Here is a 26739-nt window from a genome sequence, read left to right on the forward strand (position 1 = left end):
AAATACACAAAACAAGATTAATAATAGAGGTCAAATCTTCCCACAAGTCTGGGAAGATGAAAGAATGCTTGAATAAAAGGAGGTGAAAGGTCTCTAACTTTGCGCCTATGTACATGTGCCTGTAACTATGAGCTGAGTGGGCCCCACTTTCCAATTTTTTATTTTATCACCTAGTACAAGTCCCGCTGAGGACACTGCAGCAAACTCTAATCGTGGAGGGCTGTGTTTCTCGCTTAGAATGGCTGGAAATGCCCTTGCAAATCGCTGATAGTGAAAAGAAGTGTCTAAGAAAACCTCCTCTTTCTTTTTGTCTGTCTGTCTGTCTATCTCTATCTCTGGCAGTCTAGTAATACTTGAGCACATGAGCTTTGGAGACAGAGTCAACGGCCCCCATAATAGCCTCTGACCACAATCTCCCACTAACTAGTGTTCCAGTTACCTATTGCTATGGGATGAACCAACCCAAAATGTAAGGGTTTAAAACAATAACAATTATTATATTATCCTGCTATAATTTGGAATAGCTGTGTTCAGGAGCCCATAAAACCCATGTCACCAGACCACGTAATGTCTGTCGAGTTTCCTCAGACCATCCAAAGTTTGCACACCTGTCCTACAAGACTCTACCCTCTGAGGCTGTCATGAATTACCCACTGACCCAAACATCTGTGAGCAGCTTGTCTGGTTCACACAACAAGCAGATAAGCCTTCACGTGGCAAATGCCATTGGTGCCCTACCCCGCCCCCAAGTTAAATATGCCTCCGTGTCAAAGTTCACTCTGCTCCTGAATAATCAGGACACTGGGGTCCACGCTGGAGGGCCCTTCTATGAAGAAAACGGAAAAGACTTGCCCTAGAGTCATAAGGAAGAGCAGACAACAGTTAGTGAGGCTTAGTATGTGCAGTCAGAGTACTTTCCATGTATTACCTAATTTAAAGTCTTACAACAACCCCAGGAGGTAGGTACCATTATTTGCCTCCCTTTACAGATGTGGAAACAGAGGGACAGGTCTTTCGTTGCCTATAAAGTCACACAGCTAATGAGTGATGGATGGGATTTGAATCCAGAGTGAAATAAGGAGCTGCTGAATATCAGCTGTTCTGAGCAAGTTATCAACAAGGTTTGTTGAGTGTCAATCCACCGCGAAGAATAGGGGAAGTACTTACACAGAATAAGTTGAAATAGAAAATAAATGTCCCCCTTCTCCAGACTTGAGCCATCTGGTTGACCTAAGTGATGAGGTATTCAAGCTTTGGAAGTCTGTTCATATGGTCCAGGCAGGTGCTGGAGCACTTGACAAAGACCGTGGAGAAGACAAAGCCATTTATGCTTTCCTTTGATGTTGCAGTGCTGATGCAGGACGAGATTTGTGATAATCTAACAGTGGGTAAAATAGGTAATTTGGCTGATAGGAGATGTCAGATGACTCTGTCTGCCTCCTGGACCTCTTCTCTTCCTGCTGTCCACTTGACCTTCCCCACATGACCACAGTGGCCTCCGTCAAACATGCCAAGTTCTTTCCTACTTCAGGGCCTTTGCACTTACCGTTCCGGTGGCCTGAAACTCTCTTCCTTAGACCTCCATTGGGTTGGCTCCTTCTTGTCATTCAATTATTAGATTAAATGTCACCTTTTCAATGACGCCACCCCTGGCCACCTTCGAAGCCCCTCCACTGCCAGCCTCCCACCCAATCCCTAGCACCTTATTTGTTTCCTTCTCATCACTTTGTCACAAGTTATAATTATCTCTCTTGTTTTTCTATTTATTTGCAATCTTCCTTTTCCCACCTAGAATGCAATTCCATGTGGACACAGACCTCATTTACTTTGGCCACTGCTGTGCCCTCTGCCTTCTGACACTGACACTGCCTGACACTGAAGTGGTTATAAATTAATGAAAGAAAGAATGTACATATGAATAGAGTTCATAGACATTTTATCCTTATTCTCCGAGTGGATTTCAGTCCTGGGAGTGGTGAGAGGGCACAGTTCTAAGGAGGAGAAAAGATGTTGTTCTTCAGAGAAGCAAGAATATAAACATCTGATTAGATTTAGGAGAAACAATCATCACATGATCTGTCACAGGTTCCCCAAAGGTCAGGCGCCCATGCCTACTTCCCCCTCAGCTCACCTCACTGCCAAGTTCATCTGTGGGTTCCACGCTCACCCCTGCAGAGCAGTTCAATGGTTGAAACTGCCTTAAGGTGATCAGAGCTCATGTGACGTCCTCTGGGCAGGAAAGGAAAGTTTAATCTCCAACAGCCACTCGTGTGGGGTGGTGAGAGCAAGTGTGGGCTCCAGACACTCAAGGGGAGAGGCATGGGCATTTAGGGCTTAGTTTTTCTTTCTTAAAAAAAATTCTTTTCACTCATGTTTGTAAATAGGTAATATATGCCCCTCTACATCTGATACAATACAGAGTTAAAAATGATGCTTCACCAGCTCCTTGTGTGTCCTTCCAAGATATTCTATCCACTATGAGTATATATATATATTATATTTTATTTAAAAACATACAAAATATAAATGATTAACAAATCCTATACATTATTTTGCAAACTGATTTTTAAAAATTAATTAATTATTTTATTTTTGGCTGTGTTGGGTCTTCGTCGCTGTGCACGGGCTTTCTCTAGTTGTGACGAGCAGGGGCTACTCTTCATTGCGGTGCGTGGGCTTCTTATTGAGGTGACTTCTCTTGCGGTGGAGCAGGGGCTCTAGGTACATGGGGTTTCAGTAGTTGTGGCACGTGGGCTCAGTAGTTGTGGCTCACGGGCTCTAGAGCACAGTCTCAGTAGTTGTGGCACATGGGCTTAGTTGCTCCGTGGCATGTGGGATCTTCCCAGGCCAGGGATTGAACCCGTGTCCCTTGCATTGGCAGGTGGATTCTTAACCACTGCGCCACCAAGGAAGCACTTGCAAACTGATTTTGAAAATTAATTATATGTCTTGAAAACCATTTGTTATCAGTGCATACAGATGTGTTCCAATCTTTTTACCTGCTGCACAGTATTCTGATATTTGGATATTCACTATCAGTCCTCTACTGATGAGTATGTGGTTGTTTCCAATCTTTTACTATTAAAAAGGATGCCTTACTGAATATTCTTTTTTTTTTTTTTTTTTTTTTTTTTTGCGGTACGCGGGCCTCTCACTGTTGTGGCCTCTCCCGTTGAGGAGCACAGGCTCCGGACACGCAGGCTCAGCGGCCATGGCTCGTGGGCCCAGCCGCTCCGTGGCATGTGGGATCTTCCCAGACTGGGGCATGAATCTGTGTCCCCTGCATCAGCAGGCGGACTCTCAACCACTGCGCCACCAGGGAAGCCCCCTGAATATTCTTATACATTTGTCTTCTGGATGGATGGTGTGTCTGTAGGATAAATTCCTACAAGTGGAATTTAAGGAGCAAAAGATATGTACATTGAACATGTTGATAGTGGTCTCTGCTCCTTGTGTATGTTGGCTACTCTCTCCACCCCACCCGTGAAACAACAGTGAAGGAGAGACGATTAACTATTTAAACAGTAACTTTTTAGAGGTATGTTAGTTATAGGGCTTTTGTTGTAAGCAACAGAAATCAATTCTGGATAGTTAATTTTTTTAAAAAAGGAGAGATTTGTTGGGAGAATATTGGGGCATCTCATGGAATCCATGAAGTTGTTGAACTGTGACACCCAGGGAAACCCAAGAAATGAAACCACTCTGGAGACCTCGGCAGGTCGTCCTCAGATCCCCTCCGCCCCTCTGTCCCTGAATTAATTAGCAATGGGATATGGGTCCTATTGGGAACGCCTGGATGTGCACCAAAAGATGGAGGTGAAGTTGTGAGCTGGGCACCTTCAGCAAGAAGTAAGTGGTTCTGCAGTAGTAAATTTAGCAATCCTAAATCAACTGACTCTACTTAATTTGTACCAAAGTGCACAGTTAGTGGCTCAGTGCCAGTGGGCAGGGGATTTGAAATAATGAAGAGATGATCTTCTTGAGTTATCAAGAGTGACTGGCAACACTGGGGAGTGGATTTGCTGATCAGGAAAGCTGATCAGGACTGTTGCATTATGTTGATAAGAAGAAGCAACCCTGTATTCATCAGCATTAGTTGTTCAAGAATAAGTGTGCTGTATCGAAGCACTTTGTTTTCTACAAACATCAAAAGCAAGTGAACCAAAAGGGCACCCTCACTTCTGATGACAGCAGTGAGGAAAAGGCAGTATAAGAAGGCCAGAGGGCTTCGCTGGTGGCGCAGTTGTTGAGAGTCCGCCTGCCGATGCAGGGGACACGGGTTCGTGCCCTGGTCTGGGAAGATCTCACATGCCGCGGAGCGGCTGGGCCCGTGAGCCATGGCCGCTGAGCCTGTGCGTCTGGATCCTGTGCTCTGCAACGGGAGAGGCCACAACAGTGAGAGGCCCGCGTAATGCAAAAAAAAAAAAAAAAAAAAGGCCAGAGTCTGGAGCCTGGGTTGACCCCTTGCTGTGAAAAGCCTCCTGACACCTGACCTGTTCCTTCCCCAGCCCCAGGCTTCCCCGGGTGGAGAAACAGTTTAGATGATGACAGATGGATTGTGAAAATGGTCACAGTTCTTTACCCCCTCCCCTTCCTGAAGCTGCCCTTTGCCATGTGATCTTGCAGCTTCTTCCATCAATAACTGGAGTCTATTACGCCACCACCTGAATCTGGGCTAGCTGTGTGACTTGGTTTGGCTATTAAACATGATGGCAGCAACATCTTGGAGCAGCTCAAATCCAGCCGACCCCTAAGTATGTGAGAGACCCAGACAGGATAAGCTGCACTTCTGACTCAACCCACTCTGACTGCAGACACATGAGTGAATCCAGTCAAGACCAGAAGAAACACCTAGTTAACCTGGAGATTTGTGAGCAAACCTGTCTAAAGCCACCGAGTTTAGTGATGATTTGTTATGCAGCAGCTAACCAATACAGAAACTCAGCTCAGCCAGGCCTGGGATTCAGAGAGAGCAGCTCTCATTGCACTCACTGTCACCATTCTTGGGTACACAGAATCAGATAAGCGTCTATTCTTTTCTAAGACAGTGAGAAAACTCCCACATCTGTCAATATACGCCGTGCTCTAATGCACTGGCTCTTGTTTAAATGCCCTGAGGGATTTAATTGGACAAAGCCCCTAGCAAGACTGGGGTCTAAGCTGCTTCTCCTTTAAAGCCTCTTAGACCAGTTCATTCACTCCACACTAGATGGAAAGATTCCTGGGCGAGGCTGTTAAATAAGAGTAACAACTGAAATATGTTGAATGAACTTATATCCTGGTCAGATTCAGGGAATTAAGGCAGGACTCATGTGCCTACAAATCTGTGGATCTCTTCTGAAAATGCGACTTCATTTCCACCAGACAGCTTTCCTGTCTTCAAGATGTATGACGCCTTGAAAGTCACAAAGGTGAAGAATGAGGTTGCCAGCCATTATCTGCCATGTCCACACATCCAGATGGAGCCGAGTAGCTGCCTTCCTCTAGCCAGTCAGCTCTGTCCTTGTTTTCTCCTTCAATTTCAAGTTCACAATGTATAGATACCTTGCCATCTTGTAAGAGAACGATCTTGTAAATTTGAGGGGAGGAGTAGGTTGGCTCAAGCTGGGTTCTAGCAGCCCCTTAATTCCAGAGAAGTGTTTGCCCTGTAAAAGCTGTTTTCTAAGTCTTTTTCACAGCCTGGACACTCACCTGCATTCGTTTGAACCACAGCTCTAAATATCCCTTGAACTGGTTGAATGTCTCCCTGTGTTTGTAGTAACAGAAGTGGGGGGTGCAAAACTTTGCCTTATCATCAGTCAACCATTGACTTCTTTCTTTTTCTTTCATCAGAGATGCCCTGTCTGTGGGATGTGAATTCAGGTTCTGAGTGTAGCTCAGACTTCCCAAAGTCCTTGAGGGCCGTTGGTAGATTCCACCCGTTCTTGTGGGCTGGCTAACAAGTGAAAGTCTCAGGGCAGACAGACTCTGGTGCCAACTGGGGAGAATTAGGCCCAAAAGTCTGCACCCTCTATAGGGGGGCCTGGGAATTTCCAGAACAGCCCCAGCTTTCAGGATCCCAGAGTACCTGAAAGTTCTGGGCCAAGTAGAGCAGGATTTAGATCAAGAAATGGATCAGAACTTGCATTCCATGCAAGTACCAATTGGATTGATTTAAACCCCAAACATGGGTCAAGTCACTGCCCTTCTCAAAGCCCTTTGGGGGTCTCTGCTCATCACTTAGAGAATCTTCCATCATCTGACGGTCATGGACCTTCAGAAGCAGGCACTGGGTCCCCCTTTTGCTCACAGTGTGTTCTTCGTGCCTAGCAGAGTGCCTTACACACATTAGGTGCTCAACATGTGCTTGTTAGAGCAATAAGTGGTCAATCGAGCCCAATCTGTTCCCATCTCCCATGACTCCCCTCTCTGAACATGGTCTACAACATGTAACACACTGCAGTTTGCCAAACACTCCATGCTCAGGTACTATACTTTTGGACAAGCTGTCCCCTCTATTGGAATGCTCACCCCTGGTCTTATTTTAGGCTCCCCTGAATACAGAGTCTGAGATAAAGGCTTGGGTGCAGAGAGTTTATCTGGGAAGTGACTCTAGGAAGCACGAGTAAGGGGAGTGGAGAGTAGGAGGAAAAGTGTTACTGGGGATTGACTCTGCTGCGCAATCTGAACCACAGAGAGAAAGTGTCAGAATTGTTCATAGGATGGGTACCTGGGGCACAGGCTACCCTACCCTTGGCCCCCTACACTCCTTGGGGAGGCTTAACCCCCTTTTCTTTCCCTTTACTTACTTTATATAGCCTTTCTCCATCCTACCCCTGCTCTCAACCTCTCTCCCCAAATCAAATGCCAACGCTTCTTTCCTCCCAGGATAGTAACTCATACTTCCTGACACTGTTTCATAACTGTTTCCTTGTCCAGCTCCCTCATCAGACTACAACCTCCTGGAGGGTGAGAAATGTATTTTATTTATTTTACATCCTTCTTGCCAACAGCAGTGTCTGGAATATAGTAATGGGGGCTCCATAAATGTTTGTTGAATTAAGTAATGTATTTAATTCAGTTCCAATGAGGAAATGACCAAGCTGGTGTCATTTCCAGAGAAATCCAAAAAGGAACAAGGTGGGACACTGTGGTGGCCACAGAGGTGTGCCGCTCAGATCCCTTCAGGAAAACCTGCTGCAGGACCAGAGATGACTGGCAGCCCAGCTGCCGCCCCTTGGATCCGCGGGGCACTCACACAGAGGCCACGCTGCTGCCGGCTGCATCAACCCATGGCTGAGCACGGCATGGGTACAAGAGCCCGTCTACTCCTGCCTGAAGTAGGATTCCTGCCAAGGGTCACCTTCCCTTGGGGACTCCCCATCGACCTGGCCAAGACTTTCTCAGACATTTGCTGAGGGCTGGGGCTCTTCCCACCCAATCTTTCCTTCCTTTCCCCTCTCATGGGTGTTAGACCTGCACTGAGGTCTGAAGTATCTCCTGCCTACTCCTGCTCTCTCCTCTTTCATCCATCACAGACATTTCCCTGGCGTCTGATTCTCAGAGGGCCCAACTGACACAGACACAGAAATAGACATGGCCAAGGATTTGAAAGAGAAAAGTTCAGATTAGAACTGGAGACTCCCTATGTGTCAATCCTCCTGAGATATCGATTAAAGATGATGGAAAAAGTGGCAAAGGTGGGTACTTATCATGTGTGCCCACCACCAACAAGAGGGTCACTTTGGACCTGGAAGCCTGCCTTAAGTGATCAGAATGACATCAGTAATAGTAATGGGCATGACGTCAGTATCAAGTAAACAATATTCCCACGTTCAAATGCCAGGTAACATGTAGCAAAATTCAACAGTCATTTGTGGGTTTTCAGACCAGCTCCAAATATTGGAACTTAATCACATTATCCAAACATTTCATTGGAAATAATGGACATGATGGCAAAGAAAGGAATGTAGTGCTTCACCACTAGATTTTATTAGCAGTAAGATTCAGTGTTCACATGTCAGCAGCTCCTAACACAGGGTGAGGGTAAGCAGAATATCTTCCCTCACAGTTTCTTGGCTACAGAAGTTGAACCTGGGGAGAGAAAACAAAAAGTCAGCTCTTCCTGACACACAGTTGGTGTGTGGAGTTTGATGACAGCCACTTCCTTCCCCTCAGGCTGAGTGAGTGGCACACTCTGTGCCCCAAACTAGACACTGGCCGAGTGAATACCTCTTGGGTATAAAGGACTGCATTTTCCTTTCTAATTTTATCCCATGGCTATGCAATAGCAGAAAGAAGAGGTATCATTGGACACGCCAGAGGACACGGAGGGTCCATCTGTCACATCCCCAAAGCACCTACTAAACACGGCACACCGTCAGTGAATGCACCTGAGGAAGAGTAGGGTCAGCGGCATGACAAGAAATCAGCCAGAGTAAAGATCCTGAGGTCCTGGTGTTACAGTGGCTAGGCATTCTTATTTTAATTCAGTATTGAATTGAATGACTAATTTACTCATTAAGACTGAGCAATACTTAGGAGGCTTTGGAGCTAACGTTCTTTAATAAGATACAGAAGCATATATAAAGTGCCTGGCACATAAAAAATGCTCAGAAAAATGCTCTTTTCTCTTCATCTTCATTTTCTTCTCTGTAATCTAATGGCTAGCCGATGTGCAAATAGCAAATTAAAGAAAGGTTAGGGGCAGGACAGGAACAAAGATGCAGACGTAGAGAACGGACTTGAGGACATGGGGAGGGGGAAGGGTAAGCTGGGACAAAGAGAGAGTAGCATGGACATATCTACACTACCAAATGTAAAATAGCTAGCTAGTGGGAAGCAGCTGCATAGCACAGGGAGATCAGCTCGGTGCTCTGTGTCCCCCTAGAGGGGTGGGATAGGGAGGGTGGGAGGGAGATGCAAGAGGGAGGGGATATGGGGATATATGTATACGTATAGCTGATTCACTTTGTTATGCAGCAGAAACTAAAACAACAAGGTAAAGCAATTATACTCCAATAAAGATGTTAAAATAAATAAATATTTTAAAAAAGAAAAAAATAAGAAAAATATTGGACAAGATGAAACTCAGTGCAAATTAGTGAAGGACTTTGACTAAAAGCTCCCTCTCATTTGATGGCAATCCGTAAGTTAATGTTGTTCTTCATTTTTCCCATTAGAATATAATAAATTAAGATACACCATCAAAAAAACCCCTAATATTGAAAAGGGTCACAAGAAGTGAAGGGCACACAGTATATATAAATAAAGGTGATCTGAATTTCTATTGTGGTAGTTAAGGATTTGCTGAAGTCAGATTTCCTGCACATGAATTCTGGCATTGAGCTTTCACTGAATTATCTGTAAAATGGGGATAATAACAGTACTTATTTCCCATCACCACAATCAAGAGAGTAAACATATCCATTATTCCAAAAATTTCCTCCTATCCTTTGTAATCTCTCCTTCCCATCCCTTTCCATCTTCCCTTTCCCCAGGCAACCACTGGCCTACTGTCGTTATAGACTACTTTGAATTGTGTAAAATTTTATATGAATGGAATCAAAGGTGTATGCACTCTTGTTTAGCTTCTTTCATTCAGTATAATTTTGTTCAGTATAATTATTTTGAGATTCATCTATGTTGCTGCATGTATCACTAGTTTGTTCCTTTTCACTGCTGAGTAGTATTCCATTGTACAGACCACAATTTGTTTATCCATTCCCTTGTTGGTGGACTTTTGGTTATTTCCAGATTTTGACTATTGCAATAAAAGGTAATATGAATATTTATGTACAAATCTTTGTATAAATATATGCTTTCTTTTCTCTTGGGTAAATACATAAAAGAGAAACACAGCTGAATTTTAGGTAGGTGTATGTTTGGCCTTTTAGGAAACTATCAAAGAGTTTTCCAAAGTGGTTGCATCATTTTACATTCCCATCAACAGTTATATGAGAATTCAAGTTTCTTCACATCCTCACCAGTGCTTGATATTGTCAATCTTTTAAATTTTAGCCATTTAAATAAGTTTATGTTGGTATCTCATTGTGGTTTTAATTTGCATTTCCCTAATAATTAATAGAATACCATTTTCTGTTCTTTCACTTCTAATCTATTTGTGTCTTTATATTTAAAGTACATTTCATGTAGGTAGCATACGGTTGTGTATTGAGTTTTTAAAATCCAGTTAAACAATCTCTGCCTTCTAATTGTCGTATTTTAATTTAATACATTTATTGATACGGTTATTATCTTGCAAGTTGTTCCCTATGCTGTTTTTCCCCCTTTTTATGCCTTAAAAAATTCCATTTAACCTCCTTTTTTGGCTTATTAGCTATAGTTCTTTGTTTTACTATTTTAGCGGTTGCTTTAGAATTTATACCATATATTTTTAACATCACATTTTACCTTCAAGTGGTAATATTTTAATTTACATATGGTATAAGAACATGATAAGAGTGTGTTTCCATTTCTCCCTCCTACCTAATGCCTGATGGCATTGTTCTCATATATTTTACTTATACACGTTATAACAGCCCCTCCCCCAAATATTGCCATTACTTTTTAAACTGTCAATTATTTTTAAAGACTTAAATAACCATATTTTAAAATCTCATACGTTTCCCAACGTAGTTACTATCTCCTACGCTCTTAACGCCTTTCTGTAGATTCTTTTACAACCAGAATAACTTTCCTTTCTCTGAAGACTTTCCTTTAACATTTCTCATGGTGTTGATGGGTTGGTGATGAATTCTTTCAGCTTTGATATGTCTGAAGAGTCTTTATTTCATCTTTTCCTTTGAATGATACTTTTGTGGATATAGAATTCTAGGTTAACGGTTTTTTCCTTTCAGTACTTTAAAGATGTTGTTCCACTGTTTTCTCACTTGCATTGTTTTTTATGTGGAATCTGCCTGTAATTGTTATCTTTATTCCTCTGTAGGTAATGTGTGTTTTTTCTCTGGCTGCTTTTAAGTTTTCCTCTTTATAACTGGTTTCGAGCAGTTTGATTTTCATGTGTGTTGGCATAGTTCTCTTCATGTTTTTTGTGGTATCACTTGGATCTATATGTTTACAGTTTTCACTATGTTTGAAATTTTTGAAGCCATTATTTCTTCAGATATATATTTCTCTCCTTCCTCCTTTGGAGTCTTCAATGAGAACTATATTAGACTTCTTGTTATTTCACAGATCACTGATATTCTTTTCATCAAAAATTTTTTTTCTCTCTGTGTTTCATTTTGGATACTTTCTATTACCTCTTCAACTCCACTAATCTTTTCTCTCACAATGTCTAATCTGCTCTTTCATTTCAGATATTGTAGTTCTCATCTCTAGAAACTCAACTTGGGCCTTTTTTCTATATATAGGCCATACCTCTACTGACCTTTTTAAACCAATGGAATACAGGTTTACTAACTGTTTGAATCTATGTCTGCTATTCTAACAGTTGTGTCGGCTCTGGTTTGGTTTCAATTGATTGATTTTCTCATTATAGGTTGCGTTTTCCTGCTTCTTTATATACATGGAAAACTTTCATTTAATGTCATATATTGTGGATTTTAGCCTGTTAACTGCTGGATAATTTTGTATTCCTATAAATTTTCTTGAGCTCTGTTCTGGGGTGCAGTTATCTGGAAACAGTTTGATCCTTTCAGGTCTTGCTAATTCTAGGCTAATTTTTTTTCCCGCTACTGAGGGAAGACCTTCTTAAATACTCTACCCAACATTTCCTGAATTATGAGCTTTTCTGGTCTGGTTGGAGGAAACAAGTACTGTTCCCAGCCCTGCAAGAGTACTGGGTACTATTCTCTCTAATCCTTTCAGGTGGATACTTCACAGACCTTGGCTAGTTTCCTCATATATATGTGCTGATCAGTCCTCTGCTGAATGTTTAAGGAAATTGCCCAGCTCCCTGAGATTTCCTCTCTGTAGCTCTCTCCTCTCTGGTCCTCTGTCCCGTGAAGTCCAGTTGCCTTGGATTTTTTGGATTCTTAGTTCTGTTTCTTCAACTCAGGTAGTTTACTGGGTTCTGCCTGAACTTTTCCTCTTTGTGTGACATCCTGGAGACTCTGTCAAGGCAGTAAGCCGGGACAATTTGAAGACTCTACCTTTTTGTTTCTTATCTCTCAGAGATCACTTTCCTTTGTTGCCTAATGTTCAGAGTCTTGAAAACTGTGGTTTGATTATATTTTGTCTGAATCTTTGTTTGTTTCAGTTGGGAAGGTAAATCTGGGCTCTTGTTACTCCATCTTTGCCAGAAGCAGAAGTCTCCACACTGGACTTACATGAGGACTGAACGATATGACGGCAGAAGCAGCATAGCACCGTGCCTCAGAATTTGGCTTTATACTCAAAACACTTGGGCTGATATTGGTATTGTTATGATTATCATCATCATCATCACCTCATTGCTTCTGGTAGTTCACTCTGGTAAATATCCGTTGGTTCACACACACTTTGGTCTTGATTAGAACCAAGAGTTGACCTTTGTCTTCACTAAAAGGACTAATGACACAGGACAATCTATTTGTATTCCTTGATAAGTTGTTTTCTTGGTAATTTAAGTGGCAATTTGGTGAACCCAGGAAGCTTGGGGAAGATACACATAGCACAAGGCACAGCTGCTAAATGAACTCTTTCTTTTCACCTTAGGATTGTGAAGCCAGATTCTCATTCTAACACTTGTATCCGATCATACAACAGTCAGCTACAAATCTATCAAAGTTGTTTTCCTAAAGATGTACACTTTCTTCTAAAGAAACAAAAGGTATTAGGAAGCAGTGGTGACTGAGATATAGGAGAACCACTGTAGGTGACTTAAAGTTGTCTTTCAATGGGAGTAGAATTATAAACGTGACTCAATGATTCAAATCTCTTTGGATTTTTATTACTTACACTTTTCCATCATTGCGTTCCACACTGATCTTGGATGCTCCCACTCTGGGTCGAGTTGGGTTGATCACGTTATTGTACCAAATAAATTTAACCTTCTGCACATCTCCAACTTCCACATCTGAGTCAAATTCATTGGAATGAGTACTGTCTGGTTGGAGAATGCCCCTTGGGAATGAAGAAGTTAATAAAAACATACATGAATATACATAAACATACATATAAATATACACATATATGTTTCTAAAAGCAGTTAACAATGTATCTCTAGTAAGATGATTGATAGTACATTTGTGAATCTAATGGTTAAATAAGTGTAGACATGTATGCCAACTCAGTGGTAGTTCATTTGCCATCAATATTTCATACTACTTTGAAGTCATCCTTATTTTCATAAAACTTCAAACATGTTATAGTCACAATCCTCCCACAATTTAATAAATGATGACATCATTATATCATCCTTTTCCAGTCGTTTTGTGGGTAGAATAATTATTTAGTGATTATAAATCATGCATCAAAATAAACATCTGTGGTTTTCTCAGGAAATAGCAGAGAAAAAATTTAGAAACAGAGTTCTAAAATGTATTAAGGTACAAGGGTGAAATAATCTCTTCCCTTTAATGACACATGGCAGTACTGTACTTCTGAAGGGGTTAAGAACAAGTCTCCCCAGAATGTGCCACTTTGGCAGGTGGACTATTTCGAGCTGAAGGAAATCAAGACCCAGCAGACTCAAGGATAACTTTTACCTCTCCCTTAACTGCCTAAAAGAATTTAGATAGAAGGCCTGGTTCAAGAAGGGAACTATCACCTGAGATAGCTACAAGGAATATGGGTTAGGTGTGCTAGGCTGGCGGGGAGCTCAGCTGGGCCTGGAGATCAAATTCCTCTCCGTGTCCTGTTGTCTCTGCCTGTCATGGCAAACCTTTGTGCACCAAACCTTTGTTCTTCCCATCTTACTGTGGATCGTCTTTCTCCCCTTTGAAGTCCCAGACCCCTGTCCCTTCTCCTTAGCTCAGAATGGCATATAAGCCTCAATTGTCTCACTGCCTGTGGGTCTCATATTCTTCTGGGACCCCCATATGTACATAATTAAATTAGTTTTTTCCCCTGTTAATCTGTCCTATGTTAATTTGATTACCAGACCAGCCAAAGAGCCAAGAAAGGTAAAGGGAAAAATCCTTTCCTTCCCTATATTCCCATATAGTAATGAATAAACTCTTATGTCCATGACATACATTGTATGTGTGAAGTATTCCAACATTGAAGGAGCTTAGAGTAGTAGTTTACTCACTTGAAAATTTCATACTGCTTAGAGTTTCCTCTATCTCCAAACAAAGAAACTAGTATGTGTCCTCTAACCTTCTTTCCAGACAGTGTGACAGCCACCTTATACCTCCAACCTGCAAGGGGGAAATATTTGCAAACTATCAGCTTTTAGGAAAATTATTCTGGAAACAGGCTAACTTGGATTCCACTACTGCTGAATTTTGAATAATTTTTGTATGGTTTTGGTAGTTCTTCTAATCAAATAGTGATGGATATTCCTTTAACTAAATGTTCAGAGGGCAGACATTGGGGGAGGGGAGGAACACAGACCCTTTCCAAAGTCAAAAGATTTCAAGCCAAGGGACTAAGTTATATATTTTGTTTTCAATTTTTTTAACCTAACAATTTATTCTTGAACATTATAAGAACTTTATGTTAAAAGATAATGGAAAAATAATAGTGTGGTATTTTCATCAGTTTATTTCATTTTTACAGATCACAAAATTTTAGAGTACTGTCATCTTTTTGTCTAAATAATCTATATTTATCTTTAACATTCTATAATTCAACTTTTCATCACCATTGGAATTGTATTAATTTATGGTAACCATTTTATGGTACTAGTCAATAGTGAACTACAATTTTTTGCCATTTAGAGCTAGCCTGGGCCAAACTGGGAAGGAGATAAAATTTAGCTTTAGTTTTTACAATGCAGCTAATAACCCTATTGACTCCCATCAAATAGTTTTCCTCCTCTATTACCCAGAAAAGAAACCCAGGGTCTGTCCCCAAGTCTCACCATTCCTGCATTCGCTGATTCCCATCACACATGGAGTCTACAATCCTAATATCTCTGGAATCTGTCACCTCCTTTCCACTCCCACAACCTCTGCCATCTCTCTCCTGGGTTGCTTTTCTGCTTCTAAAAACCTCAGAATTTTGCACAGTGAAACTTTTAATAGCGTATGAAGAGGCTGGAGCAGAAGAAGCCTCCTGAATTTGGTACCAGAATCAACTGTGAAGAAATTTATTTTTGCATCATTGATAATTCAGGCCCTAAACTCTGTTCTGCCACCCAAATTAGCATGTTCACATTGAGCATGGCATTGATGTGTTTTTCCATTTTGGGGAGGAGTGTTTAAAACTTTTGTACAGAAAAGCAATTTCACATATTTCCACTGGATGTGATAAGATACACAGTATTGAGAATTTAAGACAAATAAAATAGGGGCTTACGGGCAAAATTGCTGGCATCACCGGTGTTTAGATAAAATACCTGGCCCACTTCTTTGGTTTTCCCAGGAAATCTATCAGCATAATGACCCATCTGCGGGCAGCCTTCACTTGGACAGGGGAAGCACTTGTTCTAAGGAGAATAAACAAATGATGAATGAGGAGGCTCTTTTTTTAAAAGTGTACCATCTTATTCTACGTGTTGAATTTTCAAATATTTTAAAGCCAATCGTCTTCTAATAGTAAAAGAAGACTTTAACAGTATCTCAACAAAGGTTAAAAATGTCTCATTATTTACAATGATAAGTCAGCAATTTCACTATTAAATAACATGACACTAGCATAAATATTATAAAAATTAACTAAGAGAATTTATTTATTTATTTACATTTTAATCCTTTCTCTTTTGCCTCTCTAAGTTGTTCCGGTTGCCCCAAGACACCCATCTGCCTTTAGGTGGTTAGAATTTATTTTAGAAAAATTGCAAAAGAAAGAGCAGGAGGTGATAATCAGCTTCTGGCTCACAAAATAGGACTCACTGGGAGGACAATAGACTTAAAAGTCAAGCTTTTCTCAATTTTCTCTAGCTCCCACTTAGCATATCAAGTCTGGAAGATTCAGATCTCAGAATTCTCCCAGTGTGAAGGGAAGATGCTCTAGTTGGTCAGTCAGGCTTAGCCATGAGGTCTGGAGAAGATGGATATCATATAGGAAAATGTCCTTTTTTCGTGGGCCAAGAAACTGCAAGGAGAAGAGAAGGAGGGGGATGAACAGAGGCGGAGGCAGATGGACATAAAAATTCCTGCTATGAAAGGGCAAGGCTGACCCACAGTAGAGGAAAGTGGTGAACTCCTGAATCAGTGGACCAGATGGGGAATGGGCTGAATCTCAGGGTCCGCATTCAGCAAAAGCTAAGGGAAACTGAGCCAGCCAGGAAGAAATGGCCAAAGCTCTCTGAGAGCATTGCCCAAGCCAGTAGCTTGGACATGCCCAGACATCACCTGCAGATGACAGCTATGAGCCCGTCAAGAAGGCGGACCCCCAAGCCTCCTCTCTGCGCTCCACACACACACTGACCACCACCACCATGATCACCTTGCCCAATACCAGCTTGGAGAGAGGTGGTCCAAAGGCTGAGAAATCTGCAAAACTGAGAATTGTTTTCCTATAAAAGTGTCTGAGCATCACTTAAAAGGACTGTTTATATTATTGAATCAGATTAAATTTTAACTGGATGAAACCTAAAGCTTCTGTGTTTGTTTGCTTTCCCCATTACCTAGAAAATACGGATTTGGGAAGAAAATAAAAATAAAGTTAGACCAAAGAGGGGGGGGCATTCTCGTTGCATATGCAAGCTACATTGTGAATAAAATATGCACCCAGCCCCTCTCCCCTACACATAATAGCTAACATTTGTTGAACGCTAATTATTATATTTTAGATTCTGGGCTAAGCAATTAAAACATGTTATCTTATTAAATCCTCCCACCAAATCTATGGAATCTACCATTTTATTTACATTTTGAAATGAAGGAAGTGCCTTAGAGAAGTTAAGTATTTTGCCCCGAATCATTCAACTATTTAATGGTAGAACCAGGAATCAGATCCTGTCTCTTCATTGCTAAAGTATATCTACTTGATAATTATAATTTCACCTAGCACGTTACTTGAAAATTTACATATTAAATAACATAGGGTATACATTTTTATTTGAAAAAAAATTATTGTGAAAGGAAAAGCAATAGTAAAAAAACCCCCAGGCAATTGATATGTCATATTCAAGATCAGATTTAAGGATCCCAACTTAGATATTTAGAGAATACCAAAAAAAAGATGGACACTCAAAAAAAAATCTTGGCAATTATGAGACTGCACAGAAATGTCCACATGCCCATAATCATATACCTTTATAAGGTTAACATTTAAAACAAGTTGTTCATGTTCATCAGCATCCTGCAACCATAGATCAGATTTCCATAGACAATTTTTGCACTTAGAATTATTTCCAAACCAAGTGTGAACATTTAGCTGACACATACAGAAGTGATAGAGAGCAAGGTAGATTTGGGATATTTCAGTTTACAAGTGCATTTCTCCAAAGTTCTCCAATGCTTTATCACTATTAAAATAAACATGTATTATTGAAAGTATAAATCATGTGGCAGTCATATAGTAACATTCACTGAATGCATGTCATGTATAGTGAACCACACTGGTCATGAGAAGCGATGGTCACAAAATTCTTTAGGTGCAAGATAGAATCTACTTACTGCACTGAAAACGCTGTAAGAGGCACAAGGAAATCCAGCAAAGCCATCAGGGTTGAGGATGCTATCAGCATAATACTTGTAGCTTCTTAAGTGATTACAGGCCGCAAAGTTGCGTGTTCCTTTAAAATCAGACATGATTACACATCAGTGACAGATTTTATTTTTCCAAGTTAATGCCATGGTCAGAATACAGTTGTTAAATAGATTTTTCTAATTAGTGTGAACTCATGGCAGTCACAGAACAAAATCATTTATGAAGGGTAGTTATGATTTGAGATGCAAGCAGAATTTAATATAATCTGTTTAAGATTATAATAGTTATGCCATAGCTAAATGAAATGGAAAAATAACTCTAGGAGGAAAAGATTGGTCTGTAAGGGATAGGTATGACTGAGTAGTGAATTCCCTGAATTAGATCCTTGAAAAGTTGACTACAAATACACTTTCTTTCCTATAGTCTTCTCATGTCCACCTCCGCCAGTGAAAACCTGTATCTTGGGGATACAACTAAAAGTTCTTTGTTATAGAAAATGTGAGACCTGTACAATACCAAAATATTTAGCAAGTTTATCAAAAGGAAACACAGATTCACACCCCACCCCCAAGAAAATCTCTTCATATACATAATCGTTGTACCTTCCCAGATCCCATCTATGTCAACAATCTGAGAGAGAGCATTCTTCTTACATCCGGGCATTTCCTTTCCTCCATTTGGAAAGAAATCTAGGTGGCCCACAACTTGGCTCATTCCAAAACCTGAGGAATTTTAAAATATGGGAAAGTTGATGTTAATGTAAAGACTCAAAACACTCTAAAACAGTCTTATGTATAGACTCAAAAAACACTCCAGGGGGACAAATTGAGGAACTCACCCAGGTTGGGGATTATGGGGGCAGCGTCTGTGTGAATTACATCCACAAATTGGGCATCACTGGGGTCCAATCGGACTAATTCAGGTGTGCCCTCAAAGCACGGTTCTGCTGGATCCAACCCTAAAATAGATAGGATGCGTCATGTCAGTGTCTATCAGTGGACATGCATGTTCACCTTTCTCTTTAGAGACCTGAGTGCAGCTTTGGTGGTAATCATGAGTAATGCGTGCAAAGAAATAAGCTGGTTCTTCCCTATCTTACCAATTTCTAAGGGAAATCTGTGTCTAATTTACTATTTGCATTAAAGTGAATTTTCCTCAAACCATGGAATTTGGCCCTACTTACGGATGCTTAAGTCATTGGGACAATCCCTGTCAATAGCACAGTTACAACAGAAGAGCCAGACTCTGGGAAACACTGGACTCCTAAGAGATTTTCAAGCTAAAAGAGTTCCACCTATACTATAAAGTCCTGTGAGGGCAAGGATCTTGGCTTTCACAGTCACTGCGACCACAGCTTGGCAAGTGCCTGACTGAGCAGGCTCTCATAAGCATTTATGGACTATGAGAAAGAATGTTCTCTCCAGCAAGTTAAAGAGATATCCCAGACACCCCCACAGATGCAAATGTAACCAACTTATCCAAAGTATTAAAAAAGAGAATCAGGGGGTCGGAGACAGGGGATTTGGGAAGAACATAAAGAAGGGAAGATGCAAGAATAAAGTAATCATTTCCTGAAATAGTCACTTCTCAGATCCAGGATAGCAAAGTCTTTCTTATAAAGTTACAAGGTTGTTGTAGGACCTGGGTATCCAACATATGACTCCATTGGCTAAAGGCAACCAGTCTGAGATTTGTAAAATCATATTTTTTATCTAATTAGCAGCATGTAGCCTGGGCAGCCCAGGACACCCAGACTATCTGTCCCCACCACTCTCGGGTTGTGGTTCATGAGGACTGGACTAATTATCAATTGCTATGAAGCAGAATATAATTAATGATACATTTTTGAGCTCTTTGGGTTTAATTCTATCGCTTCTATTATTTATGCCATTTCTTCTATTCACCAAACTCATCCTTTGTGAATACCCGACAAAGAGAAAATAGATATGAATAAGACATCCAGATGTTCTTAATTCACATTTTAGTCACATGCAGTATTTATATGTTAAACAGGGCTCTGTAGACTAAAGATTGGTATTAATAACAAATTCATAAGGTCTCAGAACGCACCAATTTCTCTGATCATGTGATCTAATTCGGAAAATGTGAAAACTTGTCTCCTCAGGTAAAAGCAGGTCTGTGCCAAATTTCTGTCCTTTTAGACCCCGTATAGGCTTCATTTAGTCCAACTTTGCAGCTTTGACCAACCTGTGATACGTCCAATGGTCCCATTTGTCCTCCTTCCTGACTCGCCAGCAGCGTGGGCACCTAGACTGTGGCCAATGACGTGGACCTTGGAAGGTGAATATCCAAGTGACGACTGTTGGAAAGAAAACTTCTTCAGAATGTTTTCAAACTAGCAAAATTCACGATGGGCAGAAAAGAGAACGCTCTGAAAACTCAATTTTTAAGAAGAGAAGCTTCTCCTTTAAAGCAGTCAATTTTCATGGATTTTTCTTTTCATTTATCACGAGAAATGGCGATGGTGTAATGTTTAAACTGGTGGAAGTAGTGTTCTCTTTTATTGTTCTACTACGTAGAGGGGACTCTTGATGGATATCAGGACTTGTTACCCAGAGGTGGTAAAGCAGTATTTGGATTAGAAAGTAATGATTATTCTTCAATAAATGGTGTTGTGAAAACTTGACAGCTACATGCAAAAGAATAAAACTGGACCACTTTCTTACACTATATACAAAAATAAACTCAAAATGTATTCAAGACTTAAATGTAAGACCCGAAACCATAAAACTCCAGGAAGAAGCATAGACAGTATATTCTTTGACATCCATCTTAGCCATAGGTTTTGGATCTGTCTCCTCACGCAAAGGAAACAAAAGCAAAAATAAACAAATGGAACTACCTCAAACCAAAAAGCTTTCGCACAGTGAGGGAAACCATCAGCAAAACAAAAAGGCGACCTACTAAACGGGAGAAGATATTTGCAAATTATATATTTGGTAAGAGTTTAATATTCAGAGTGGACAAGGAACTCACGTAACTCAATATAAAAAAACATAATCTGATTTAAAAAATGAGGCGAGAACCTGAATAGACATTTTTCCAAGTCAGACATACGGATGGCCAACAGACATATGAAAAGATGCTCAACATCACTAATCACCAGGGAAGAGCAAATCAAAACCACAATGAGGTACCACCTCCCACTTGTCAGAATGGCCATCATCTAAAAGACAACAGATAATAAGCATTGGCGAGGATGTGGAGAAAAGTGAACCCTCATGTACTATTGGTAGGAATGTAACTTGGTAGAGCTACTGTGGAAAACAGTAGGGAGGTTCTTCAAAAAATTAGAAATAGAACTTCCATATGGTCCAGCAATTCCACTGCTGGTTATTTTTCTGAAGAAAATGAAAACATGAATTCCAAAGGATATATGCACCCTTATGTTTATTGCAGAATTGTTTACAATAGCCAAGCAATGGAAAAGACCTAAGTGTCTGTCAATAGATGAGTAGATAAAGAAGATGTGGTACAGACATACCATGTTTTATTATGCTTTGCTTTACTGTGCTTCACAGATATTATGTTTTTTGCAAACTGAAGGTTTGTGGCAACACTGCATTGAGCAAGTCTATCGGCACCATTTTTCCATCAGTATTTGTTCACTTTGGGTCTCTGTGTTACATTTTGGTAATTCTCTCAATATTTTAAACTTTTTCATTATTATAATATTTCTCATGGTGATCAGTGACTTTTTTTTTTTTTTTGCGGTACACGGGCCTCTCACTGCTGTGGCCTCTCCCGTTGCAGAGCACAGGCTCCGGACGCGCAGGCTCAGCGGCCATGGCTCACGGGCCCAGCCGCTCCGCGGCACGTGGGATCTTCCCAGACCAGGGCTCGAACCCGTGTCCCCTGCATCGGCAGGCGGACTCTCAACCACTGCGCCACCAGGGAAGCCCAGTGACCTTTGATATTACTATTGTAATTGTTTCGGGGCGTCACAAACTGCACTCAAGTAAGATGGTGAACTTAATCAATAACTGATCTGCCAGCTCCACAAACCAGACGTTGCAATACATATTTTGGCACCTGAAACTAATAGAATATTGTGTGTCAACTATACTTCAATTTACAAAGAAAAAAGAAAAAGAAAAAAATTAAAAAAGAATAAAAGAAAAGAATAATGAAAGCAATTACTTAAGCACTTTCAGGTTTAACATTTTGTAAGTTTTTAGTTACCAAATCAGGTTAGCTTGTCATCATTGTGCTTCTCTTAAAAAAATAAAAACAAACAAACAACAAAACCTCTACTTTAATCTTCAGGTTGACATTATCATATCAACTCGGCTTAATAACTGGTAAAATTAAAAGAACTAATGATGGAATTCAGTAGAAACAACCTACCTGGTTGCTTGAAAAATAGCACTTAAAAATCAGTTTATTCACCTTAGTAGGCATATTGATGAAGCCCAAATCTAGATTTTTTTTTTGCATTTTTCTTTTTAATCAAGGAGAATGCCAACTCTAAGTAGAAAAATACATTACCAGTTATCATACATACAGCAATTATTCTGGAAGAGAATCCAGAGAGCAATGTGCATGGGCTTTTGTATAACCCAGAGGTAGTTACCTCAAGAACGTCAACGAAATACGCCACTTCTGCTCCCACAATCCGGATGTTCTGTGAGGCTTGTGTGTACCCAGTTCGTGAGCCACTTTTCCAGTCCACACAGATGCAGTTCACACTTTCCACTTTAAACAGGTTCTGATGGAAGAGACACAATAAATAAGTAAATAATTCAACATCTTTCCTAATTACTAATTAACACTCTTGAAGACCAGGATAAATTCCCTCCTTGACCTACACAATATCATGCTCGCTTTTTAACCCCAAACCAATAAACAAAACTTTTAATCTGTTATGGTTATGGAATCCTTTTTAAAGCTTAACATTGGCTCCAAACTAGAGATTTGGCCATAATGGGAACTGGATTCTTGGGATTTCTACAGCAACAGATGCATAGACATTTGTTGCAGGGAAAAGTGTATAAAATATGGTACAATGGGTTGTCTCATTAGAGCATCATAAACATCACAAGACATTGTCCCTTACTAGACTGCACCTCAGGGCATCGCCTGTCTTGTTCACTTCTGTATCCTCAGTGCCTGGAAAAGTTCCTGGCACATAGTAGGCACTCAGTAAATATCTACTAAATAATAGAATAAATGAAAGACTATGTTAGGACCCTTTAAATATAGGTATTGAAGGCAAATGAATAAGCTTCTCCATGATGGAAATACTAATCAAAATTTTTGTGTGAACACGTTTTATTGTACATGACTGAAGTTATTTCACATAAAAATATAAACTTTCAGATATCTGCTGGAAGCTTTTTTGGATGGGGGTCAATGATAGTTTCATGAATGCTAGATCTGGCAGGAATTTTATTTATTTGAGTATTTATTTATGCATATCCCCACCTGTTTTCCAAGAAGAATTTAAGAATGCAGCAATATTAGAAACCATCTCCAATTGTTTCATTTTACAGATAGAAAAATCCAAAGAGGGGAAACGATTTGCTAGTGTCCTGGTTAGCTAAAGATAGAATCAGAACTTGAATCTACTGCATTTAACCTTCTAATTTAATGTACTCATTCCTCCATTACAATGCCCAAAGCCAAGTCAAATGCAAGAAAAACACATCTGCTTTTGGATCTCAGAAATAAATTGTATACGCATATCTGAAAATCTACATACCTTTTGAGCTGAGAATCATTTATTTATTTTTTCTTCACTGTAGTATAGAAATCTATTACTACCCTCCCTTCTACCCCAGCCCAATAATCATCATCTATAAATTATTTTCGAAGACAAGTTGTGGTTGTACTGATTATTTTTCAACTTGTGTAGTTAATTAGCCCCTTCATTTTAACTGTCTTCAAGATCAGTCGAAACTCTCTGGAGTTAACTCAGATCAGCCTTTGGCTTGAGTCACAGGCAGGCCTGAAATAAGACCTCTAAAGAAATGATTGCATCTTTGCGCCACAGCTGGCCACAAAATCTTGATGAAGAAATGAATCAATGACAATGTTCCTTAAGCACTAGCAGTTACTGGAAAATTTATTCTGTTTGATTTTCTGTCTTTTAATTCTTCATTATCACAGGGCACATAGCCAAAGGCAAATTTAAGAAAATAGGATCACTACTGCTGAAACAACAGAAGCCAGAAATGAAAATCTACACAGTTTTCTTAGCTATTGCTACCATAGGAGATAAAAGAGTAGCAAGGGAAAATAATTAGTTTGGGCAAAATGAGTTATCTTAGTTCTTCACACAGAAATCAAAGCCTATTGAAGAGACTAAAAGCTATTGAAAATGCAACAAATGTTGCATCAGTATGGCAACATCCGTTGCTAAAATTTAGAAATATCTCTGTATTAGTTATTAAATAATCGCTACCCAGAGCCACCAAATGCCTGCCAGCCTTGCTGCTCTGACTGTCCCAGGTCCCCTCCACCCCGTGTCACCTCCTGGACCTCCTCTGGGAACCCCAGGCCCAGTGGGGTCAGAGGATCCTCCAGCCTCATGGTGGCAGGCATCTGTCCTGCCTGGGTAGGGCCTTGCCTTCTCTGTTGTTAATTATCACTCTGGAAACAAACTTCCCTTAAGAGATTTACAGTCTCACCTTGCAAATGTTGTGCAGCCAGCTTTCTTCTCCCTTGTCTATGAATCCATGAATAATAAAGACAGTTTTTCTACTTGTTTTGAAATTGGAGTCTGTGATAATAGATGGCTCTGCAACGAGTTTCTATTTGGGGGAGAAAAATGTTTAATGTCAAGTTTCTGAAAATATCAAATAGAACTGTTACGAGGAGGGAAGTGGCAGATGGGAGAAGACTCCTGGGACTTGGGATCCTTGTGAGTAAGGATTCTCTCATTACAACCAAGCTATTCGCAATTATCACCAAGTCGATACTTTCCAGATGTCATGACATTTTTGCATTTGCTCCACTTGGGGTAATATGTCTGCTATAATATTGGTGGTAGGGTCTTGTCTCCACCCAAAGGAAGGCTATGTACGTGTGTGTGCGTGTTTTATAGATACAAAGTATGTTGGGAGGTTATACATAATACTTAGAGATTATATATATGTAATATCCATATTTAGAATATTGTATTAAATGGTACCATAGAGGTAGAATAAAAATAATATCAAGTAATGGATACTTTAAACAAATTATCAAACAAACCTTTTATAAACAAGTTATATAAAATAATACGGTCACTGTGCTAACAGTCTGCAGAGGTGCAAATTCCACTGTCTGATTTGTTCTCTTTAGAAGACAAAATTCAGTATCCTTATTACATAAAACAGATGAAACTTAGTTCTGAAAACCATGAGTGTTCTTACTTGAAAGTTGTCTGGGTTCTCGTTAGTGTATAGGAGGAAACGAGTGTTGACATCTTTTGGAGACCAGGGCAAGATTTTGAGGGGTCTTTCTACAATTCCTGCCCAAGGGGAATCATCACTGAAGCAGCCAAGTCTTTCATAGCAGATTTCTTTTCCTGCAATCACCCAGAAGTGTTAGTTTCACCAGGATGTTCTTTTTGATGGTCTCTCTGACAATACATGAGTTAAACTACATTTTGTGGCATATTTTCTTCCTCCACATCTTCAAACACCTTCCTTTATACACACTCACAAAACAGCTTCAACAGACAACATCCAGCTAAAGACAGGCTGCTGCTTCTCATTTCCACTATGTAGGACCGCCTCACTCCCCTTCTGTCTCTGTCCAGTCCCATGCCAGGACTCATTTGAGCCTCTCAACTCAGATGTCTTCTCTGGGCCCTTGGTGCCCAAGAAGGGAGCAGTCTGGTGTCCCCAGGTCTTGGTAGTAGGGGATGAGGCGCTTATCTCCTCGTAAACATCTTCTGGCATTGGGCTTTGGGTTGAGAGCTTAAGTTTCGTGCAAATGCCAAAACTTTACGTCTCTCCCTGGGTGAGTATTTAGGTCTCTGACCTATATCTGAGGGGCATCCTAGATTCTTGTGATGAAGAAGCTGCCCACAAATAATCAAACAGAAAACCCATGGTTTGACACAGCTCTGTGCTTGAATGTTAACCCATAAAAGAACAACACAAAGGAAGGGTTCTCCAGGGGGATAAAGTCTCCATTAATAGTGGGAGCAGGAATAGGAGGAGTAGTCGTTGTGGGCGCTGCATTCTTGATATGTGCCACGTGCCGGGCAAGATGATCTACGTGACTTATCACACCTAAGCCTCACAGTTACCCTACAACAGGGGTGGCATTATATGCCCAGTTCACAGATGAAGACAGTGAAGCACAGAGAGGTTAAGAATTTTACTCAGGGAAATACAGTTGTGGCTGATGGAACCAGGGTTCAAAGCTTACGCTTGACTCCGAGCTAGGGTTGCTAAATTTAGCAAATGAAAATACAAGTTAAGTTTGAGTTTCAGATAAACAATAAATTTTTTATTATAACAATAACAATAAATTTAAATTTTCTTAACTTTAAATTTTATTTATTATAATGATAAATTTTATCATTTATATAACTATGTCACATATTCTTCATTTTACCTGAAATTCAACTTTAACTGGGCGTCTTAGTTTTTATCTGGCAGCCCTACTCCCAGTGCTGTGCTCCTAATCATGGATCTGTCCCCCTTGCTCTACTGCTCATCCTCATAGTAGCTGGAATTCAGGTGTTGTAGCCCTTCTTCCAAGTATTGAGCAGCAAGTCTCTTCCAGCATGACATAAATAGTTTTTCTTACCTACTACTGCTCCCAGCAACAGCGAAAGTGTCCAGATTAGCAGCATCTAAATAAAATTTTAAAATATAATTAAGTCTGGCTAAGTAAGTTCTTAAAAGATTGGGATAATTCAAGTTCAGTTAGACCTCTGAGGGAAAATGGGTAAATTCGACTAAATTAGACCTGGTAAACATGTTCCAGACTCACCATGGCAGTTCTGTCAAGTTCTGCCCACAAGATAGCACCTAGAGGTCCTTTTATAGGCAAAGCTTATCTTTTTGAGCAGTTCCGTGGAAAAGTGGCATG

At 40.3% G+C, this 26739-nt stretch overlaps 1 protein-coding gene across 2 annotated transcripts; it reads right to left on the bottom strand.

Annotated features, from left to right (window-relative positions):
* Window positions 1–8009: 8009 nt before the first annotated feature.
* On the bottom strand, window positions 8010–26500 carry LOC137208394 (pancreatic triacylglycerol lipase). 2 transcript variants are annotated; one of them, XM_067708862.1, is made up of 12 exons: window positions 26455–26500; window positions 25065–25219; window positions 24339–24461; window positions 22283–22417; window positions 19897–20008; window positions 18527–18646; window positions 18291–18410; window positions 17655–17773; window positions 15388–15517; window positions 14177–14285; window positions 12883–13047; window positions 8010–8073 (listed from the first exon to the last, which is right to left on the bottom strand). In XM_067708862.1, exons 1-12 carry the CDS (start codon window positions 26498–26500, stop codon window positions 8010–8012), a joined length of 1398 nt encoding a protein of 465 aa, XP_067564963.1. The 2 variants fall into 2 exon arrangements, with proteins under 2 accessions (XP_067564963.1, XP_067564962.1); XM_067708861.1 differs by having other exon boundaries at window positions 25050–25219.
* Window positions 26501–26739: the final 239 nt, after the last annotated feature.

The sequence above is a fragment of the Pseudorca crassidens genome, chromosome 16, assembly GCF_039906515.1.
Source record: "Pseudorca crassidens isolate mPseCra1 chromosome 16, mPseCra1.hap1, whole genome shotgun sequence".
Classification (NCBI taxonomy): Eukaryota; Metazoa; Chordata; class Mammalia; order Artiodactyla; family Delphinidae; genus Pseudorca; species Pseudorca crassidens.

Bases quoted from the DNA above. Each gene is read 5' to 3' on its own strand.
- LOC137208394 (XM_067708861.1), bottom strand. From the start codon at position 26,500: ATGCTGCTAATCTGGACACTTTCGCTGTTGCTGGGAGCAGTAGTAG. The intron at 22,418-24,338 runs GTGAGACTGTAA...CTCTTCCATCAG, and splicing joins GGCTGCACAACATTTGCAAG to AACCTGTTTAAAGTGGAAAG. The intron at 18,647-19,896 runs GTTGGTCAAAGC...TATCTATTTTAG, and splicing joins GACCATTGGACGTATCACAG to GGTTGGATCCAGCAGAACCG.